Here is a 16787-nt window from a genome sequence, read left to right on the forward strand (position 1 = left end):
CAAAGTATTGCAGCGCATTATTATTGTCGAAAACAAACCATCAGTCACTGAATATGTTGTCAGTAACATCAAAGCATTATGAAGAATATGGGAAAACCAATAACATAGATGTGGAAAAAATGATTGTAAACTTCAAGCGTTCATGAACTATTGTAGAAAACTTCATCAGTGAATTAACAAGTACTTATTTTACATTAATATCTTGTTTACTATTTAATTCACTGTTGTGTTTTGTAAACCACTAAATGATGTGTTTCGTGAAAAGAGTGAAGTAAAATCAGAATAAGAGTGAAGTGTTTCGTGAAGAAGAGTGAAGTAAAATCAGAACAAGAGTGCTGTGTTTTGTGAACAAGAGTGAAACAAAATCAGAATAAGAGTGATGTGTTTTGTGAACACGAGTGAAGTAAAATCAGAGTAAGAGTGATGTGTTTTGTGAACAAGAGTGAAGTAAAATGACAGTAAGAGTGATGCGTTTGAGAACAAGACTAAAGTAAAATGACAGCAAGAGTGATGCGTTTGTGAACAAGAGTGAAGTAAAATCAGAGTAAGAGTGAGGTGTTCAATGAACAAGAGTGAAGTAAAATGACAGTAAGAGTGATGCTTTTGTGAACAAGAGTGAAGTAAAATCAGAATAAGAGTGATGTGTTCTGTGAACAAGAGTGAAGTAAAATGACAGTAAGAGTGATGCATTTGTGAACAAGAGTGAAGTAAAATCAGAATAAGAGTGATGCGTTCTGTGAACAAGAGTGATGAACTTACTGGCACTTGAGCATTAGTACTCGAAAAATTCGCATTGAGATAAAATTCACTCAAAAGTGTAATAAAATGAATCATTAGTACTCTAAAAGTACTACAATGTGAACTATTTCTATCCAAATCCTCATTGCCTCTGATTTGACTTCTCATTAACCTTTTTGCAGTTCCTAGAATCAGGGTGTCCAATCTCATGACAGTTTCCACACTTTCGGCCTGGTTTCATTTCTAACTTTATTGCTGACTCCCTCTTCGATTTCTTCCTACTTCCACTTCCCTTTGTACTAACAACCTCGGGAGGATGAACTTCAATATTGTTCGGGACATGTGAGCCATAGAAGTTCTCAATCATTGCTCTCTTCTGTGTGGAAGACAGAACAACATCTTCGCCAAGAAGCTGCTTCCTACCTTATTCAATAATTGCAGCGAATGCATTGATTTGATCAATGTTCCCTTCAATGCTTTGTGTTGTTTCAATGAATAATCCATACAAGTTTTTAAATGCAATCTTCTTCTTGTCCACAACAAGGTGTATTTCTTGATCATCACAAAAACCTTCATGTATTGGCTTCACAAATTGTGACTTCAACCATCTTCCTCCACGCAACTTCTCGGGTATCAACTTAACAAAATTATGTTTCAACACACATAATATATGGCTGCACAATAGACCAAGTCTTTCAAATTTTTTGCATCCACACAAATAGGTGTCATCACCAATGGAGTAAGTCACTGTCCATGAGTTTGAATCCTTGTCCTTTATGTCATATACTTCAATATCTGTATTGGTAGACACTCCTAGAGTTGCACAAGACAAAGAGAAACATTCATATACTATCTCTTCTTGAATTTCAGTATAAGCACTACCACTATATATCGTCGATGCATGTTTCTCGATTTCCAATCCTGTTCGCAAAATAGGTTTTTTTGTTGAATCATAGTATTCAAGCTTTGCACTATTACTTCTTTGAGTCTCCAGAGCATGATTATAGTTCATATAAAATTGCATAAGGTTAGCCCGAGACTTTGAGTACCTTTTGAAGAAGTTATTCTGTGATTCAGATATAGAAGTTGTCTTTATCAACGAACTCATCGGAAAATCACGGAAAAAGGCAGGAACCCAAAATTTTCTGGATGCAAACATTGATGAAAACCAGACATTATTGGTCAGCCCATATCTTTCCATTATAGCATGCCAAGTTTCTTCAAATGCATCAGGTTCTATCAACTCTGACCATACACATGCATTCAGTTCCTTCTTTAATTGTTCACTACCAAGCATGTTCTTTGGCAATTTGTCAGCAACTTTATTCATAACGTGCCACATACACCACCGGTGTCTTGTATTGACAAGGACCTCCTCAACAACAACTTTCATTCCTAAGTCTTGGTCGGTTACAATGAGTTTGGGAGCCACACCCATACACTTTACAAATTGGTTAAATAACCATGAAAATGAGTTGGCATTTTCCTTGGACAAAAGTCCAACAGCAAATGTCACAGGGCGACCATGATTATCCTTGCCCGTAAAAGGAGCAAATATCATACAATATCTGAAATGAAAAACAATTCACTATAAGCATGCAGAAAACACATCACTCTTTTTCACAAAACACGTCACTCTTGTTCAGACAATACTTCACTCTTTTTCACAAAACACTTCTCTCATGTTATGATTTCAGAAAACACATCAATATAAGCATGCAGAAAAATACATCACTTTTTTTCACAAAACACATTACTCTTGTTAAGAAAACACTTCACTCTTCTTCACAAAACACTTCACTCTTTTTCAGAAACACATCACTCATGTTATGATTTCAGAAAACAATTTAACAAAAGAGTAATTAGTGTGCACATACCTATTTGTTGAGTATGTCGTATCAAACGAAACAATATCTCCATACAAATGGTAGTTTCTTCTTGCAGTAGGATAACACCAAAACAATCGTGTCATCCTATCCTTTGAGTTGACCTCATACTCATATGTAAATGCACTACACAGCTCCTTCTTCCTTAGCAACTCATTCAATAACATTTGTGCATCAGCTCCTTCCACATATGCTCTAAGGTCACGTCTATAGTTGCGCACTTCTAAAACAGTACACCCTACATAATCTAATCCACCAAGCACTTCTTTAAGTAAGCTAAAACTTAAAGTTGGACCAATATTTGCATTAGCACAATCGAGGATGAATTTCAAGTACTATAAAAAGTCCGGGTGTTACATTCTATCCACCTTAACAGAAATTTCGTCCCGAAATTTGCTCATCTCTAACGAACAACTCCGGGTACTTCTCTTTCATTTTATCCTCGAGTTTCCATGTAGTCTCCTCATCACCAAGTCGGGATTCAAAATCATTTCTTCTTCATCTCACATCTCAACATCAAACCATTCATTATCACGTCCAACATCAATTGCATAAACATTTCTCATGTCAAAAACATTTTACCTTCTCTTTTGTTGAGCGCGGTGAGACGGAATGTTGAGCCTTCAATGAATACTCTTTTAGTCTAGTGAAACGAGTCTAGACTAGATTGAATAAAAGACTCTCGGTCCAGAGCGGAAAGAAAAATTGCTCTGATACCATTCTGTCACGACCGCACTTTCTAAGGATAGGAAGCGCGGGGAATCGTGACTAATGGGGGATTTGAGAAGCGGGGAAGAAGGGGGAACAATCAAAAGGAGTACGAAATGTAGATCAAAAGACGAACTTCATTAACAAATCATAGTCTTAAATCATGAAGCAACATAGTTCGAATAAAAAAAAGTCCAACGGATTAAAGAAAACATCAGAGTTCTAAAACTTGACATAGCGGAAGCATTTGAGAGTTAGCTACTACTATGTATGAAGACATAATAGCAACCGGAACATTTATTGAATAGTCTTTGTCCAAATGCTCAACATCCTCCGTCCTCGTCAACGCTCAACCTGCACATAGGGAAAACATATGCAGGGGGCTGAGTACTTGATGCACTCAGTGAACTCATGCCCCAAAAACATTTTTATCATTTAAGTTATGTCAAGCCATCATTGAGTGAAACTCGGGTTTTACTTTAAAAGGCCGAGAAACACTAAATCATTCCTTAAAAGGTGTCTGCAGACACATATCATTATCATCCTCCATCATATACCATATCTGAACCATCATGTGAAACGAGAATGTGGCCACAAACTCGATCACTGGACCGGCCGACCACAAAGGACGGCTCACGATCCCCATCAGTGCACTAGTCCGAGTAGGGACTCACTCCCTAGTCAGACCCGAATTCGTTAACCATCAAAGTCTAGTAGGACGTTATCCTAGTAGACAATCAGATAGGCAATTCAAAACATAAAATACGGCATGACATAACATTCAAACCGCCCTTATCTCTCCGTAAACATATCAAGCTTAATCCGAAAACACTTTCTTTCCCTTGCGATCACGATTCACTTGCGATGTTTCACCTTTAAAAATTTACATAGCACATATATCAACATATTTTCCAATCACATAAATCACATCATAACATACATCTTTGCATATCCTATCACTTCATCACATATATAATTTCATTTGAAAACTGGCAGCACTGCTCAACGATTTTATAAAAATCATTTAAAAATCATCCGACTTCCGTTGGGGCTAAAACTTTACCACAATACAGAAGACTCATCAAAGGACTTCCAGTTAAAATTTCATGTCCAAATACCCCTTTTAGGTCAGTCAAAACAACCACGTAACCTACTGGTCGAGAAAACATTTTCAGCAGAGTTGCGCAGTTAACTTCAAAAATTCACCAAAAATTCATCTTTAATCCAAAAGGGTTGAAATTTACACACAACATAGGCGACATCATGAAGTTTACTCAGGAAAAAGAATTGGTCAAATCGGAGTTCATTTGGTCGGTCAAAAACGTGTCGGAACTTACTGTTCGGAATTCGTCGAGCAGACGAGCGGTGCCATCGCTGTTCGGCCCGTTGCTGCACGTTGTTGCTGTTGTTGGCTGCTGCACAGAGCCGGGAGACGCTGCTGTACGAACGTTGCTGCTCCGCCGTCGCTCCCTTTCCTCTTTCGACCACCATCACTCATCTCTCTATCAATTCGTTTTGTTCCATCACTGTAAACTCTGCAACTCACGGTCCAGATCGGTCGGCTACTGCCCGTTGGTCAGCCTGTTCGCCGCCGACGTCGCCGCTGCTGACTCCGATTCGTCACCCGTGTCCACCACAGACGCTCGGCGCTGCTGCGTCGTCGCTGCTGTGCAGTCGAAGGTCTCGCAGCGTCGCCGTCATTCGCAATTAGCCACTGCATTGTCTGTTTGCTGTTCGGACAGCCATCGTTCCTCACCGATTCAACCTCGAAACGACACGGCAGCCCCTGAAACATCTCCGAACAGCCCCGAACCAACTCCGAACCGCCCCGAAAGATAAGTTCTCCTTCAAAAAATATGTTCTTTCGTTTCAGTTTTCAAAACGCAGCAAGGGGGCCACTGTTCGTCGCCACTGCTGGATCGTTGCCGCTGAACTGACGTTGCTGCGTTCGATTGAACCGGAGCCCTCACGCTTCTAACGTCGCCATTTCTCTTCCTCATCGCCGCTGCCTCACTCTTCTTCTCCCCTCATCTCTCGGTTTCTTCTCCTCTCTCTCTTTGTTCTTGTTGTAAAGTATAAAGTGAGAAGAGAAGTGAAAGGGTGGATGTTTAAATGGGGTGTCTTTTGGTTGTAGGATTAATTGAGGGAGTTGGAAGGTGGAAGATGAAGGGTGGAAGGTGTCGTGGGGTTGAGGAAAGGATGCATGTATAGAAATCATTAATCTCTAATTGGGCTTCAAAGTGTGGTTTCCAAATAAAATGAATTGGGCTTGGAAACTTAAAGTTCTTTGATGAAATTGGGCCCAACATGTAAATTGTAGAGTTTGGCTAAGTTGGTTAAAGAATAAGAAAATTTGGATGACCCAACACTCTTAAAATTAATAGCCCAAAGCCAAATTGTAAAATTATTCTCTTGACAAAAGAAACAAGGTCGAAAAAATTTTCAAGTGTACAAACGACGGTCCTTTCAAGAACACAATAAAAAGAGTAGAAAAAGTCGGGGTGTTACAATCTACCCACCTTAACAAAAATTTCGTCCCGAAATTTACTTACGTCCTTCGAGTATAGAATTTTTCCATCGTCTTGTCTTCCAAGCAGCTTCCTCATGTCGTTTAATTGTAGTTCAAAGTCACATCGCTGCCACTCCTAACAATTTATGCGAGATTAGACTATATTAACTTAACTCGCGCACTGCGCGTCATCCCTCCTTGTCTTACACCCTCTTTTGCGTTTGAACTTCATTTCGTCTTCGCTATCTTCCACTACTTGAAATCTACCTCGTATTCTTTTTGTTCTTGTCGTTCAGGGAAAACGTAGGAAATCGTGAAATAGTTCGCACATCAAGCTTGCTCCAACATTTCGCGTCATTCCAAGAATAAAAAGTTTCATGGTTCACCGACCTCCATTCGCACTCTCGATCTCCTTGCCTCGTCATCTCATCACGCCCCTTGGAATTCGCTATTTTCTAGGCCTCATTCGTTCCATCGATAAGTATATTGCCTTAAAAGAAAACATAGTTCGCGCGTATAACTAGCCTACATCTAAGGCCTTTGAAGTCTACATCTCATAACATTATCAATCATACTCCATTCATTATCACGTCCAACATCAATTGCATAAACATTTCTCATTTCACAACATTTTACCACCTCATAGATCAACAAATATCACATATCCAGTCATTCATACTTCAAATAACAAGTACAATACACAACATTTCACTTCCCAAAACAGAACGCTTTCACATTTCACATCTACTTTCAAATCAAAACATTTTCTTCAAAACTCACACTTTTCTCAAAAATTCAACATCTCACTTTCAACTTTGAAGTACAAGCTTTGACTCAAAAATCAAAACATACTTGAACATCAACTTTCATCTTTTCATGTAAAAACAAACAATCCATCGTTCCTCATCAAAACTTCATCATCTTTCTTTCTCAAAACATTCTCATAAAACATCTTACTTTTTTCTCGGTTGAGTGTGACGAGTCGGGATGTTGAGCCTTCAATTCACAACCTCATAGTCTAGCGAAACGAGTCTAGACTAGATTGAATAAGAGACTCTCGGTCCAGAGCGGAAGGAAAAATTGCTCTGATACCATTCTGTCACGACCGCACTTCCTAAGGATAGGAAGCACGGGAAAATCGCGACTAATGGGGGAATTAAGAAGCGGGGAAGAAGGGGGAAAACGATCAAGACGATACAACTTATCGATCAACGATGAAATTTCATTTATCAACAGGGTTTCAAATCCCGAAGGTACACAACGTGAATGCCATAGTTTGACAATTGAAAGGGAATAATAGAAATTCTTAAAACTTGACGTAGCGGAAGCATTTGAGAGTTAGCTACTACTGTGTATGAAGACACAATAGCAACCAGATCATTTATTGAATAGTCTTTGTCCAAATGCTCAACATCCTCCGTCCCCCGTCCACGCTCAACCTGCACATAGGGAAAACATATGCAGGGCTGAGTACTTGATGCACTCAGTGGACAAATGCCAAAACAGTTATATCATGCCACCATTGTGTGACCTCGGGGTTTTAACTTGAAAAGGCCCGAGACACTAAAAATATCTCAATCACAACCTTTCAACTCATCCTCAAATCATTTTTCCTCATCATTTCAAAACACAACCATTTCTTCTTGATTTATTTAAGAAACTGCCATATCTGTTCTTTAGGGTGCCGTGTAAGGGGCCACTTTCCACGAGCACGAAAATCGGCCAACCCATTCGATGACTCACGGTCCTCATCGTGTACACTAGTCCGAGTAGGGACGTACCCTTGCTAGGACCCGAATTCGATTAAACGCATAGTAGGGACTCACTCCCCACTAAGCAATCATCAACATCATCATCAATCTCATCAACATCAATCTCATCAACATCAACATCCTGTGAACGAGAATGTGGCCGCAAACTCGATCACTGGACCGGCCGACCCAAAAGACGGCTCACGATCCCTATTGGTGTACACTAGCCTGAGTAGGGACTCACTCCCTAGTCAGACCCGAATTCGATTTCAATAGGTCTAGTAGGGACAACTCCCTTGCTAAACAAACAGATAGGCATTTCTCAAAACAAAACATGGCATGATATTCCTTTTACAAACTTTATTTTCCTCAAAAACGTATTTGCAACATAAATCACTTTTCTGTTAAGGTCGAGCATCAATTCACATCACATCAACAAGTCGAGCATTTCACTACCACTTAAAAAGCTACACAGCGCAACACTTGACAATCACTTTCACTTTAAGCACATAAATCACATAATCATGTAATAATCGCAATCAAAGGCATTTCGTCACATAAAATGATGCTCAAACCAATATATCAAATCGAAAGCTCTTAAAAATACTTTAGTTCGAAAGCCCACAAAATACTTAGTTAGAAAGCCCACAAAATACTTAGTTAGAAAGCCCACCTCAAAAGCTTAGGATTTCCGTAAATTCCTCGTTCCGACTTTTAGCGTAAGTGCGAACCACCTTTTCGGAAAACACATAACATTCACATCAATCTCGGTAACGAAGACATTTTAGAATGCATGCACTCTAATTAAAATCTTTTAATTCGTTTTCTCGGTTTTTTGTGCATTTTCGATTATTCGGCGCCGGTCGGCCGCTTACGCTCGTTCTTTTCCTCCGTTGGCTCCTCGTATTTTCCATGTCGTCGAAAATAACTTTCTTAAAAAAAAATTAAGCGTATACTTTAATTATCGCAATTATTTCTCCTCGAAATTAAATTTTATTCCGTTCTTCAAATTATTGTGAGAATTAAATAAATAATTCCTCACGATTAAATTATTGGCCCAAGGATTTAGTTAATTTGGCCCTCACTTATACTTCCAATTAAGATTTGAAGCCCAACAAAATTAATTGGAGCTCAACTAACCAAACATCCCTTTTTAATTTACAAGGCCCATTTTCAACAAAAACAAAAGGAGAGGCCCAAAAAATTCACTCCCCATCTACACGCCTATCTCTTCTTCTCTCCCCATTCCCTTCTCTTTCCTTTCTCTTTTCTTCCCCAAATCCCGTCGGCTCTCTCTCTTTTTCTCTCTTCCAATTCCGCCGAAGTCGTTGGTTGCCTTCAGCTCCTAGCCGCAGCCGCCAGTCCGCCTGAAGAGGGTGCTGCTGTCTCGCCGGGAGCCGCCGGGAAGACGCGACGCTGCTGTCGCCATCGAGCTCCTCTGCTCCAGCCGGCTTCACCAGCCACCGCCGACGTCCTCAGCGAGCCGTCGGTAGTCGGACAGCCCAAGGGCGTCCCCGCCGCCGACCCGAACAGCCCCGCACAAGCCCGAAAAAGCCCCGATTTATCCAAAAGTTGAGTTCTTTAACCGATTTCGTTTTTCTTAAGTTCAGTTCTTGCATTACATAGGTTGGGTTCTAACTGAATTTGGGCTATTGTTTTAGTTCAATTGAGAATCAACAGATCATGCAATTCGTATGCTAAAATGGGAAAAGTGAGAACTTGGTGTTGGGGAGGAGATTTACCTCAACCGTTGGAGGAAAGTGGTGCAACGGTCCGGAAGAGAGAGCTCCTTGGATTTGGATCTTTCGATTTCTTGGCTTGTTATGAGATTGAAGCAAAACAGGGCATTAGCTTTCCTCAAACTCTCGGCTCTGCCTCTATCTGTGATCTTTTTTTTTTCTTTGCTTGAAAAAGTTGAAGTGGAAGAGTAGGGAAAGGTGAATGAACATAAATTGAATTTTATGTGACCCTTGATTTTCTTGCAGAATTGAATGAGGAAGATGGAAGGTGAAAGAAAAATTTGAAGGGTCACCATGCAGAGGATCGGCCGAGAAGAGGGAGAATGAAAGAAAGGAAAGAAAAAGAAGAGTTGGGCTTGCTCCCACATTCTTGGAAAGATTTGGGCTCTAAATCTATCTCCCACATTTTATTTATTTGTTGAAGTTCATAGGCCCAAAATGATTTATTTTGTTGTAAATAAATCAAGCCCAAAGCCAAATTGTAAAATAAAACATTGGACTTTCTTTATATTTATTTGGATCGGCCCAAGTTCTTATTTTTGTTCGTTTCCTTTCGTTTAGACAATATATTAATTGTCTCGTAGTAGCTTGGTGTTGTTCCAAGTACTATAAAAAGTCCGGGTGTTACATTCTATCCACCTTAACAGAAATTTCGTCCCGAAATTTGCTCATCTCTAACGAACAACTCCGGGTACTTCTCTTTCATTTTATCCTCGAGTTTCCATGTAGTCTCCTCATCACCAAGTCGGGATTCAAAATCATTTCTTCTTCATCTCACATCTCAACATCAAACCATTCATTATCACGTCCAACATCAATTGCATAAACATTTCTCATGTCAAAAACATTTTACCTTCTCTTTTGTTGAGCGCGGTGAGACGGAATGTTGAGCCTTCAATGAATACTCTTTTAGTCTAGTGAAACGAGTCTAGACTAGATTGAATAAAAGACTCTCGGTCCAGAGCGGAAAGAAAAATTGCTCTGATACCATTCTGTCACGACCGCACTTTCTAAGGATAGGAAGCGCGGGGAATCGTGACTAATGGGGGATTTGAGAAGCGGGGAAGAAGGGGGAACAATCAAAAGGAGTACGAAATGTAGATCAAAAGACGAACTTCATTAACAAATCATAGTCTTAAATCATGAAGCAACATAGTTCGAATAAAAAAAAGTCCAACGGATTAAAGAAAACATCAGAGTTCTAAAACTTGACATAGCGGAAGCATTTGAGAGTTAGCTACTACTATGTATGAAGACATAATAGCAATCGGAACATTTATTGAATAGTCTTTGTCCAAATGCTCAACATCCTCCGTCCTCGTCAACGCTCAACCTGCACATAGGGAAAACATATGCAGGGGGCTGAGTACTTGATGCACTCAGTGAACTCATGCCCCAAAAACATTTTTATCATTTAAGTTATGTCAAGCCATCATTGAGTGAAACTCGGGTTTTACTTTAAAAGGCCGAGAAACACTAAATCATTCCTTAAAAGGTGTCTGCAGACACATATCATTATCATCCTCCATCATATACCATATCTGAACCATCATGTGAAACGAGAATGTGGCCACAAACTCGATCACTGGACCGGCCGACCACAAAGGACGGCTCACGATCCCCATCAGTGCACTAGTCCGAGTAGGGACTCACTCCCTAGTCAGACCCGAATTCGTTAACCATCAAAGTCTAGTAGGACGTTATCCTAGTAGACAATCAGATAGGCAATTCAAAACATAAAATACGGCATGACATAACATTCAAACCACCCTTATCTCTCCGTAAACATATCAAGCTTAATCCGAAAACACTTTCTTTCCCTTGCGATCACGATTCACTTGCGATGTTTCACCTTTAAAAATTTACATAGCACATATATCAACATATTTTCCAATCACATAAATCACATCATAACATACATCTTTGCATATCCTATCACTTCATCACATATATAATTTCATTTGAAAACTGGCAGCACTGCTCAACGATTTTATAAAAATCATTTAAAAATCATCCGACTTCCGTTGGGGCTAAAACTTTACCACAATACAGAAGACTCATCAAAGGACTTCCAGTTAAAATTTCATGTCCAAATACCCCTTTTAGGTCAGTCAAAACAACCACGTAACCTACTGGTCGAGAAAACATTTTCAGCAGAGTTGCGCAGTTAACTTCAAAAATTCACCAAAAATTCATCTTTAATCCAAAAGGGTTGAATTTACACACAACATAGACGACATCATGAAGTTTACTCAGGAAAAAGAATTGGTCAAATCGGAGTTCATTTGGTCGGTCAAAAACGTGTCGGAACTTACTGTTCGGAATTCGTCGAGCAGACGAGCGGTGCCATCGCTGTTCGGCCCGTTGCTGCACGTTGTTGCTGTTGTTGGCTGCTGCACAGAGCCGGGAGACGCTGCTGTACGAACGTTGCTGCTCCGCCGTCGCTCCCTTTCCTCTTTCGACCACCATCACTCATCTCTCTATCAATTCGTTTTGTTCCATCACTGTAAACTCTGCAACTCACGGTCCAGATCGGTCGGCTACTGCCCGTTGGTCAGCCTGTTCGCCGCCGACGTCGCCGCTGCTGACTCCGATTCGTCACCCGTGTCCACCACAGACGCTCGGCGCTGCTGCGTCGTCGCTGCTGTGCAGTCGAAGGTCTCGCAGCGTCGCCGTCATTCGCAATTAGCCACTGCATTGTCTGTTTGCTGTTCGGACAGCCATCGTTCCTCACCGATTCAACCTCGAAACGACACGGCAGCCCCTGAAACATCTCCGAACAGCCCCGAACCAACTCCGAACCGCCCCGAAAGATAAGTTCTCCTTCAAAAAATATGTTCTTTCGTTTCAGTTTTCAAAACGCAGCAAGGGGGGCACTGTTCGTCGCCACTGCTGGATCGTTGCCGCTGAACTGACGTTGCTGCGTTCGATTGAACCGGAGCCCTCACGCTTCTAACGTCGCCATTTCTCTTCCTCATCGCCGCTGCCTCACTCTTCTTCTCCCCTCATCTCTCGGTTTCTTCTCCTCTCTCTCTTTGTTCTTGTTGTAAAGTATAAAGTGAGAAGAGAAGTGAAAGGGTGGATGTTTAAATGGGGTGTCTTTTGGTTGTAGGATTAATTGAGGGAGTTGGAAGGTGGAAGATGAAGGGTGGAAGGTGTCGTGGGGTTGAGGAAAGGATGCATGTATAGAAATCATTAATCTCTAATTGGGCTTCAAAGTGTGGTTTCCAAATAAAATGAATTGGGCTTGGAAACTTAAAGTTCTTTGATGAAATTGGGCCCAACATGTAAATTGTAGAGTTTGGCTAAGTTGGTTAAAGAATAAGAAAATTTGGATGACCCAACACTCTTAAAATTAATAGCCCAAAGCCAAATTGTAAAATTATTCTCTCGACAAAAGAAACAAGGTCGAAAAAATTTTCAAGTGTACAAACGACGGTCCTTTCAAGAACACAATAAAAAGAGTAGAAAAAGTCGGGGTGTTACAGATTTCAGAAAACAATTTAACAAAAGAGTAATTAGTGTGCACATACCTATTTGTTGAGTATGTCGTATCAAACGAAACAATATCTCCATACAAATGGTAGTTTCTTCTTGCAGTAGGATCACACCAAAACAATCGTGTCATCCTATCCTTTGAGTTGACCTCATACTCATATGTAAATGCACTACACAGCTCCTTCTTCCTTAGCAACTCATTCAATAACATTTGTGCATCAGCTCCTTCCACATATGCTCTAAGGTCACGTCTATAGTTGCGCACTTCTAAAACAGTACACCCTACATAATCTAATCCACCAAGCACTTCTTTAAGTAAGCTAAAACTTAAAGTTGGACCAATATTTGCATTAGCACAATCGAGGATGAATTTCTGATGGACTAAATCCAAATTACGGTTCAAATTCATAAAACGCTTATGGCGTTCCTCAACCATCTCGTGATTATGTTCTTCAACAAAACTTTGTATAATATAACCAACACCCATAATATACTTCCAAGACACTTTAGCATTACAATAGCACTTAATAGAAGAACGCTTTCGTTTCACCTCAAATTGTTCACTGTTTCTTTGCTTTGTACCTTCTTGGCTACACACCACGTAAATCCAAGTAGTGACATCTTTTTCCTTTTTCGATCCCTTTTTGCGGGTGTCAAATCCAACATATCGAGCATAATTGTTGTAGAAGTCCAATGCACGATCAAGGGTCATGAAACTTTGTCCAATTTTTGGTTTCAATTCATCTGGGCATTTTGGTACGCAAACCACTGTAAAAAACACAGCACTCTAATAATGAGATTACTGCACTCTTGTTCAGAAAAAGACTTCACTCTTGTTCACAATACACACCACTCTTATTCTGATTTTACTTCACTCTTGTTTACAAAACACATCACTCTTGTTCATTCTTGTTCAGAAAACACTTCACTCTTTTTCACAAAACACATCACTCATGTTCACAAAACACATCACTCATGTTCACAAAACACATCACTCTTGTTCACAAAACACATCACTCTTATTCTGATTTCACTTCACTCTTATTTGCAAAACAACTGTAAATCTAACCATGTAAACATAATACAAAGACCATACGATTTTCATAATCACTTAACATCAGTGAAACAACTATAAATCTAATCACAAAAACTCTGGTTTTCATAATCACAATACACGAAAATATTGTATATTAATAAATAGTAGGAATTGTTATAGAATTGAACAAGAGTGAAGCAATTGTTATAGAATTGAACGAATAATGATTACCTTTAGAAGTCTCAGCTTCCTCGCCCGAAGATGATGAATTGGAATCGAAATAATCTTCGTCCGACCTCATAATTGAATCCATTGATTTGAATCACGATGATTGATTTGAATCGCGATGAACGGATTGAATAACGAATTGAATCGCGTCGAATTGAATTCAATCGTGATTTGAATGAAGTAATAAGATTTGGAACGAAATTTGGAAAAAATCGGATCGCAGATTTGGAAGGAAAGAAAAGATCGCAGATTGTGGAGTAATTTGATCGCATATTTAAATTAAGAAAGCAATTTCCAAAATTACCCTCAGCATATTTTCTATAATTAAAATAAATAATATTTGTTCCATTAAGATGTGTGGCCGAGATTTGTTCTCTAGTTATACACTTAAGATTAGTTATACATTGATCACTACTCTCTCTCTTTCTCTCTCTCTCTCTCTATATATATATATATATATATATATATATATATATATATAGGGGTGCATTATAATGATAACCCCAATTTCTGTAATAACCCTATAACTAAATCTGGACCACACATTTTTAAAATCACATGGTCTAGATTCAAACTTAGATTTACTTCATAAAAAAAGCGCGGGGGTAAATATGTCATTTCGCTCATGATAAAATTTACGTATCCAAATTTGGCTCATTTAATTTCTACATTTCGCTCATTTAATCATTTTATCAGTCAGTCAAAAGTATCATTTTATCAACTCAGAGTATCATTCTATCCGGAAAAACTATCATTCTATGCAATAAACCTAATATAATCGGCACAATACATAATATACAAACCTACAAAGCAGTAAACGTATCATTTTATCAACTCATAGTATCATTTTTATAAGGTTACTGTCATTTTATCCGCTTAGATTATCATTTTATCAGGTAAAAGTATCATTTTATTAAACAAAAATGTCATTTTATACACCAAAAATACCTATCATTCTATCGGCTGAGAGTATCATTCTACTCGGTCAAACTATCATTCTATCGGCTGAAAGAATCATTCCATCCAGCAAAACTATTATTTTATCAGTTTTATGTCATTTTGTCACGTTAAAGTATCATTTTATCAGCTTATATGCAATTTCTTCAGCTAAACTATCATTTTTATAAGGTTACTGTCATTTTATCCGCTTAGATTATCATTTTATCAGGTAAAAGTATCATTTTATTAAACAAAAATGTCATTTTATACACCAAAAATACCTATCATTCTATCGGTTGAAAGTATCATTCTACCCGGCAAAACTATCATTCTATCGGCTGAAAGTATCATTCTATCCGGCAAAACTATCATTTTATCAGTTTTATGTCATTTTGTCACGTTAAAGTATCATTTTATCAGCTTATATTCAATTTCTTCAGCTAAACTATCATTTTTATAAGGTTACTGTCATTTTATCCGCTTAGATTATCATTTTATCAGGTAAAAGTATCATTTTATTAAACAAAAATGTCATTTTAAACACAAAAATACCTATCATTCTATCGGCTGAAAGTATCATTCTACCTGTCAAAACTATCATTCTATCGGCTGAAAGTGTCATTCTATCCGGCAAAACTATCATTTTATGCAGTAAACCTAACATTTATAAGCTAAAAGTATCATTTTATCAACTCAGAGTATCATTCTATCCGGCAAAACTATCATTCTATGCAATAAACCTATCATTTTATCATTTTATTAGTCAGTCAAAAGTATCATTTTATCAACTCAGAGTATCATTCTATCCGGCAAAACTATCATTCTATGCAATAAACCTATCATTTCAGAAATTAAATGAAGGAAATGACAGTTTTACCCCCGCGCTTTTTTTATGAAGTAAATCTAAGTTTGAATCTCAAAACTATCATTCTATGCAATAAACCTATCATTTTATCATTTTACGTGATATTTGGCCAAATTCAGAAATTAAATGAGAGAAATGACAGTTTTACCCCCGCGCTTTTTTTTATGAAGTAAATCTAAGTTTGAATCTCAACCGCATGATTAGAAATATGTGTGGTCCAGATTTGGTTATAGGGTTATTACGATATTTAGGGGTTATCATATGATCACGACTCTATATATATATATATATATATATTATATAGGTTAGTGATCAAGATATAACTAATATTAAGTGTATAACTAGAGAACAAATCTCAGCCACACATCTTAATGGAACAAATATTATTTATTTTAATAATATAAAATAGGCCAATGGTATTTTTGGAAATTATAATAGTAATACATGTCATGATCTGGAAATTGGATTGATCCCCAAATTCTCCGGAGCTCAGAGATTCGCGCCTGCGGTTCAAATTAGGTCCGTGATTCCAGTGTGTGCGGCTCCACCGGTCAGGCTCAGATCCGACCAGTCGTTGCCACTGAACAAGAAGTTCCTGCTCCGCCGCCGCTGCCATTGTTGAAACAATAAGTTCCTACTCCGCCATTGAAACAAGCAGCTCCAGCTCCACCGCCGCCATCGTCGGAGTTAGTATTAGCTTCATCTTTGAGTAATCTAGAGTTGTGAAAGGATAAAAAAAATACTAGTATGATGAATTTTCAAATCAAGTCTTGTAAGTTGAAGTGATTAAGACTTTAATCCCCCTCCTCTTTTTCGGGTTAATCAAGTAGATCGAGTGCTATTATGAAAACTTGGGAAGTATCCAATTTTTGCAATCATGAAAAATACAT

The 16787-nt window shown here is 38.6% G+C and overlaps 1 protein-coding gene across 1 annotated transcript; it reads right to left on the reverse strand.

Annotated features, from left to right (window-relative positions):
* Positions 1–880: 880 nt before the first annotated feature.
* LOC121779089 (protein FAR1-RELATED SEQUENCE 5-like) lies at positions 881–14178 on the reverse strand. Its single transcript, XM_042176431.1, has 5 exons — positions 14097–14178; positions 12865–13597; positions 2616–2900; positions 1245–2306; positions 881–1157 (listed from the first exon to the last, which is right to left on the reverse strand). The coding sequence occupies exons 1-5, from the start codon at positions 14176–14178 to the stop codon at positions 881–883; spliced, it is 2439 nt and encodes an 812-aa protein (XP_042032365.1).
* Positions 14179–16787: the final 2609 nt, after the last annotated feature.

Source organism: Salvia splendens, chromosome 19 (genome assembly GCF_004379255.2).
Source record: "Salvia splendens isolate huo1 chromosome 19, SspV2, whole genome shotgun sequence".
NCBI lineage: Eukaryota > Viridiplantae > Streptophyta > Magnoliopsida > Lamiales > Lamiaceae > Salvia > Salvia splendens.

Bases quoted from the DNA above. Each gene is read 5' to 3' on its own strand.
- LOC121779089 (XM_042176431.1), bottom strand. From the start codon at position 14,178: ATGGATTCAATTATGAGGTCGGACGAAGATTATTTCGATTCCAATTCA. The intron at 13,598-14,096 runs GTAATCATTATT...TGTTTTTTACAG, and splicing joins GGAAGCTGAGACTTCTAAAG to TGGTTTGCGTACCAAAATGC. The intron at 2,901-12,864 runs GTATGTGCACAC...TTTAAGTTTTAG, and splicing joins ACGACATACTCAACAAATAG to CTTACTTAAAGAAGTGCTTG.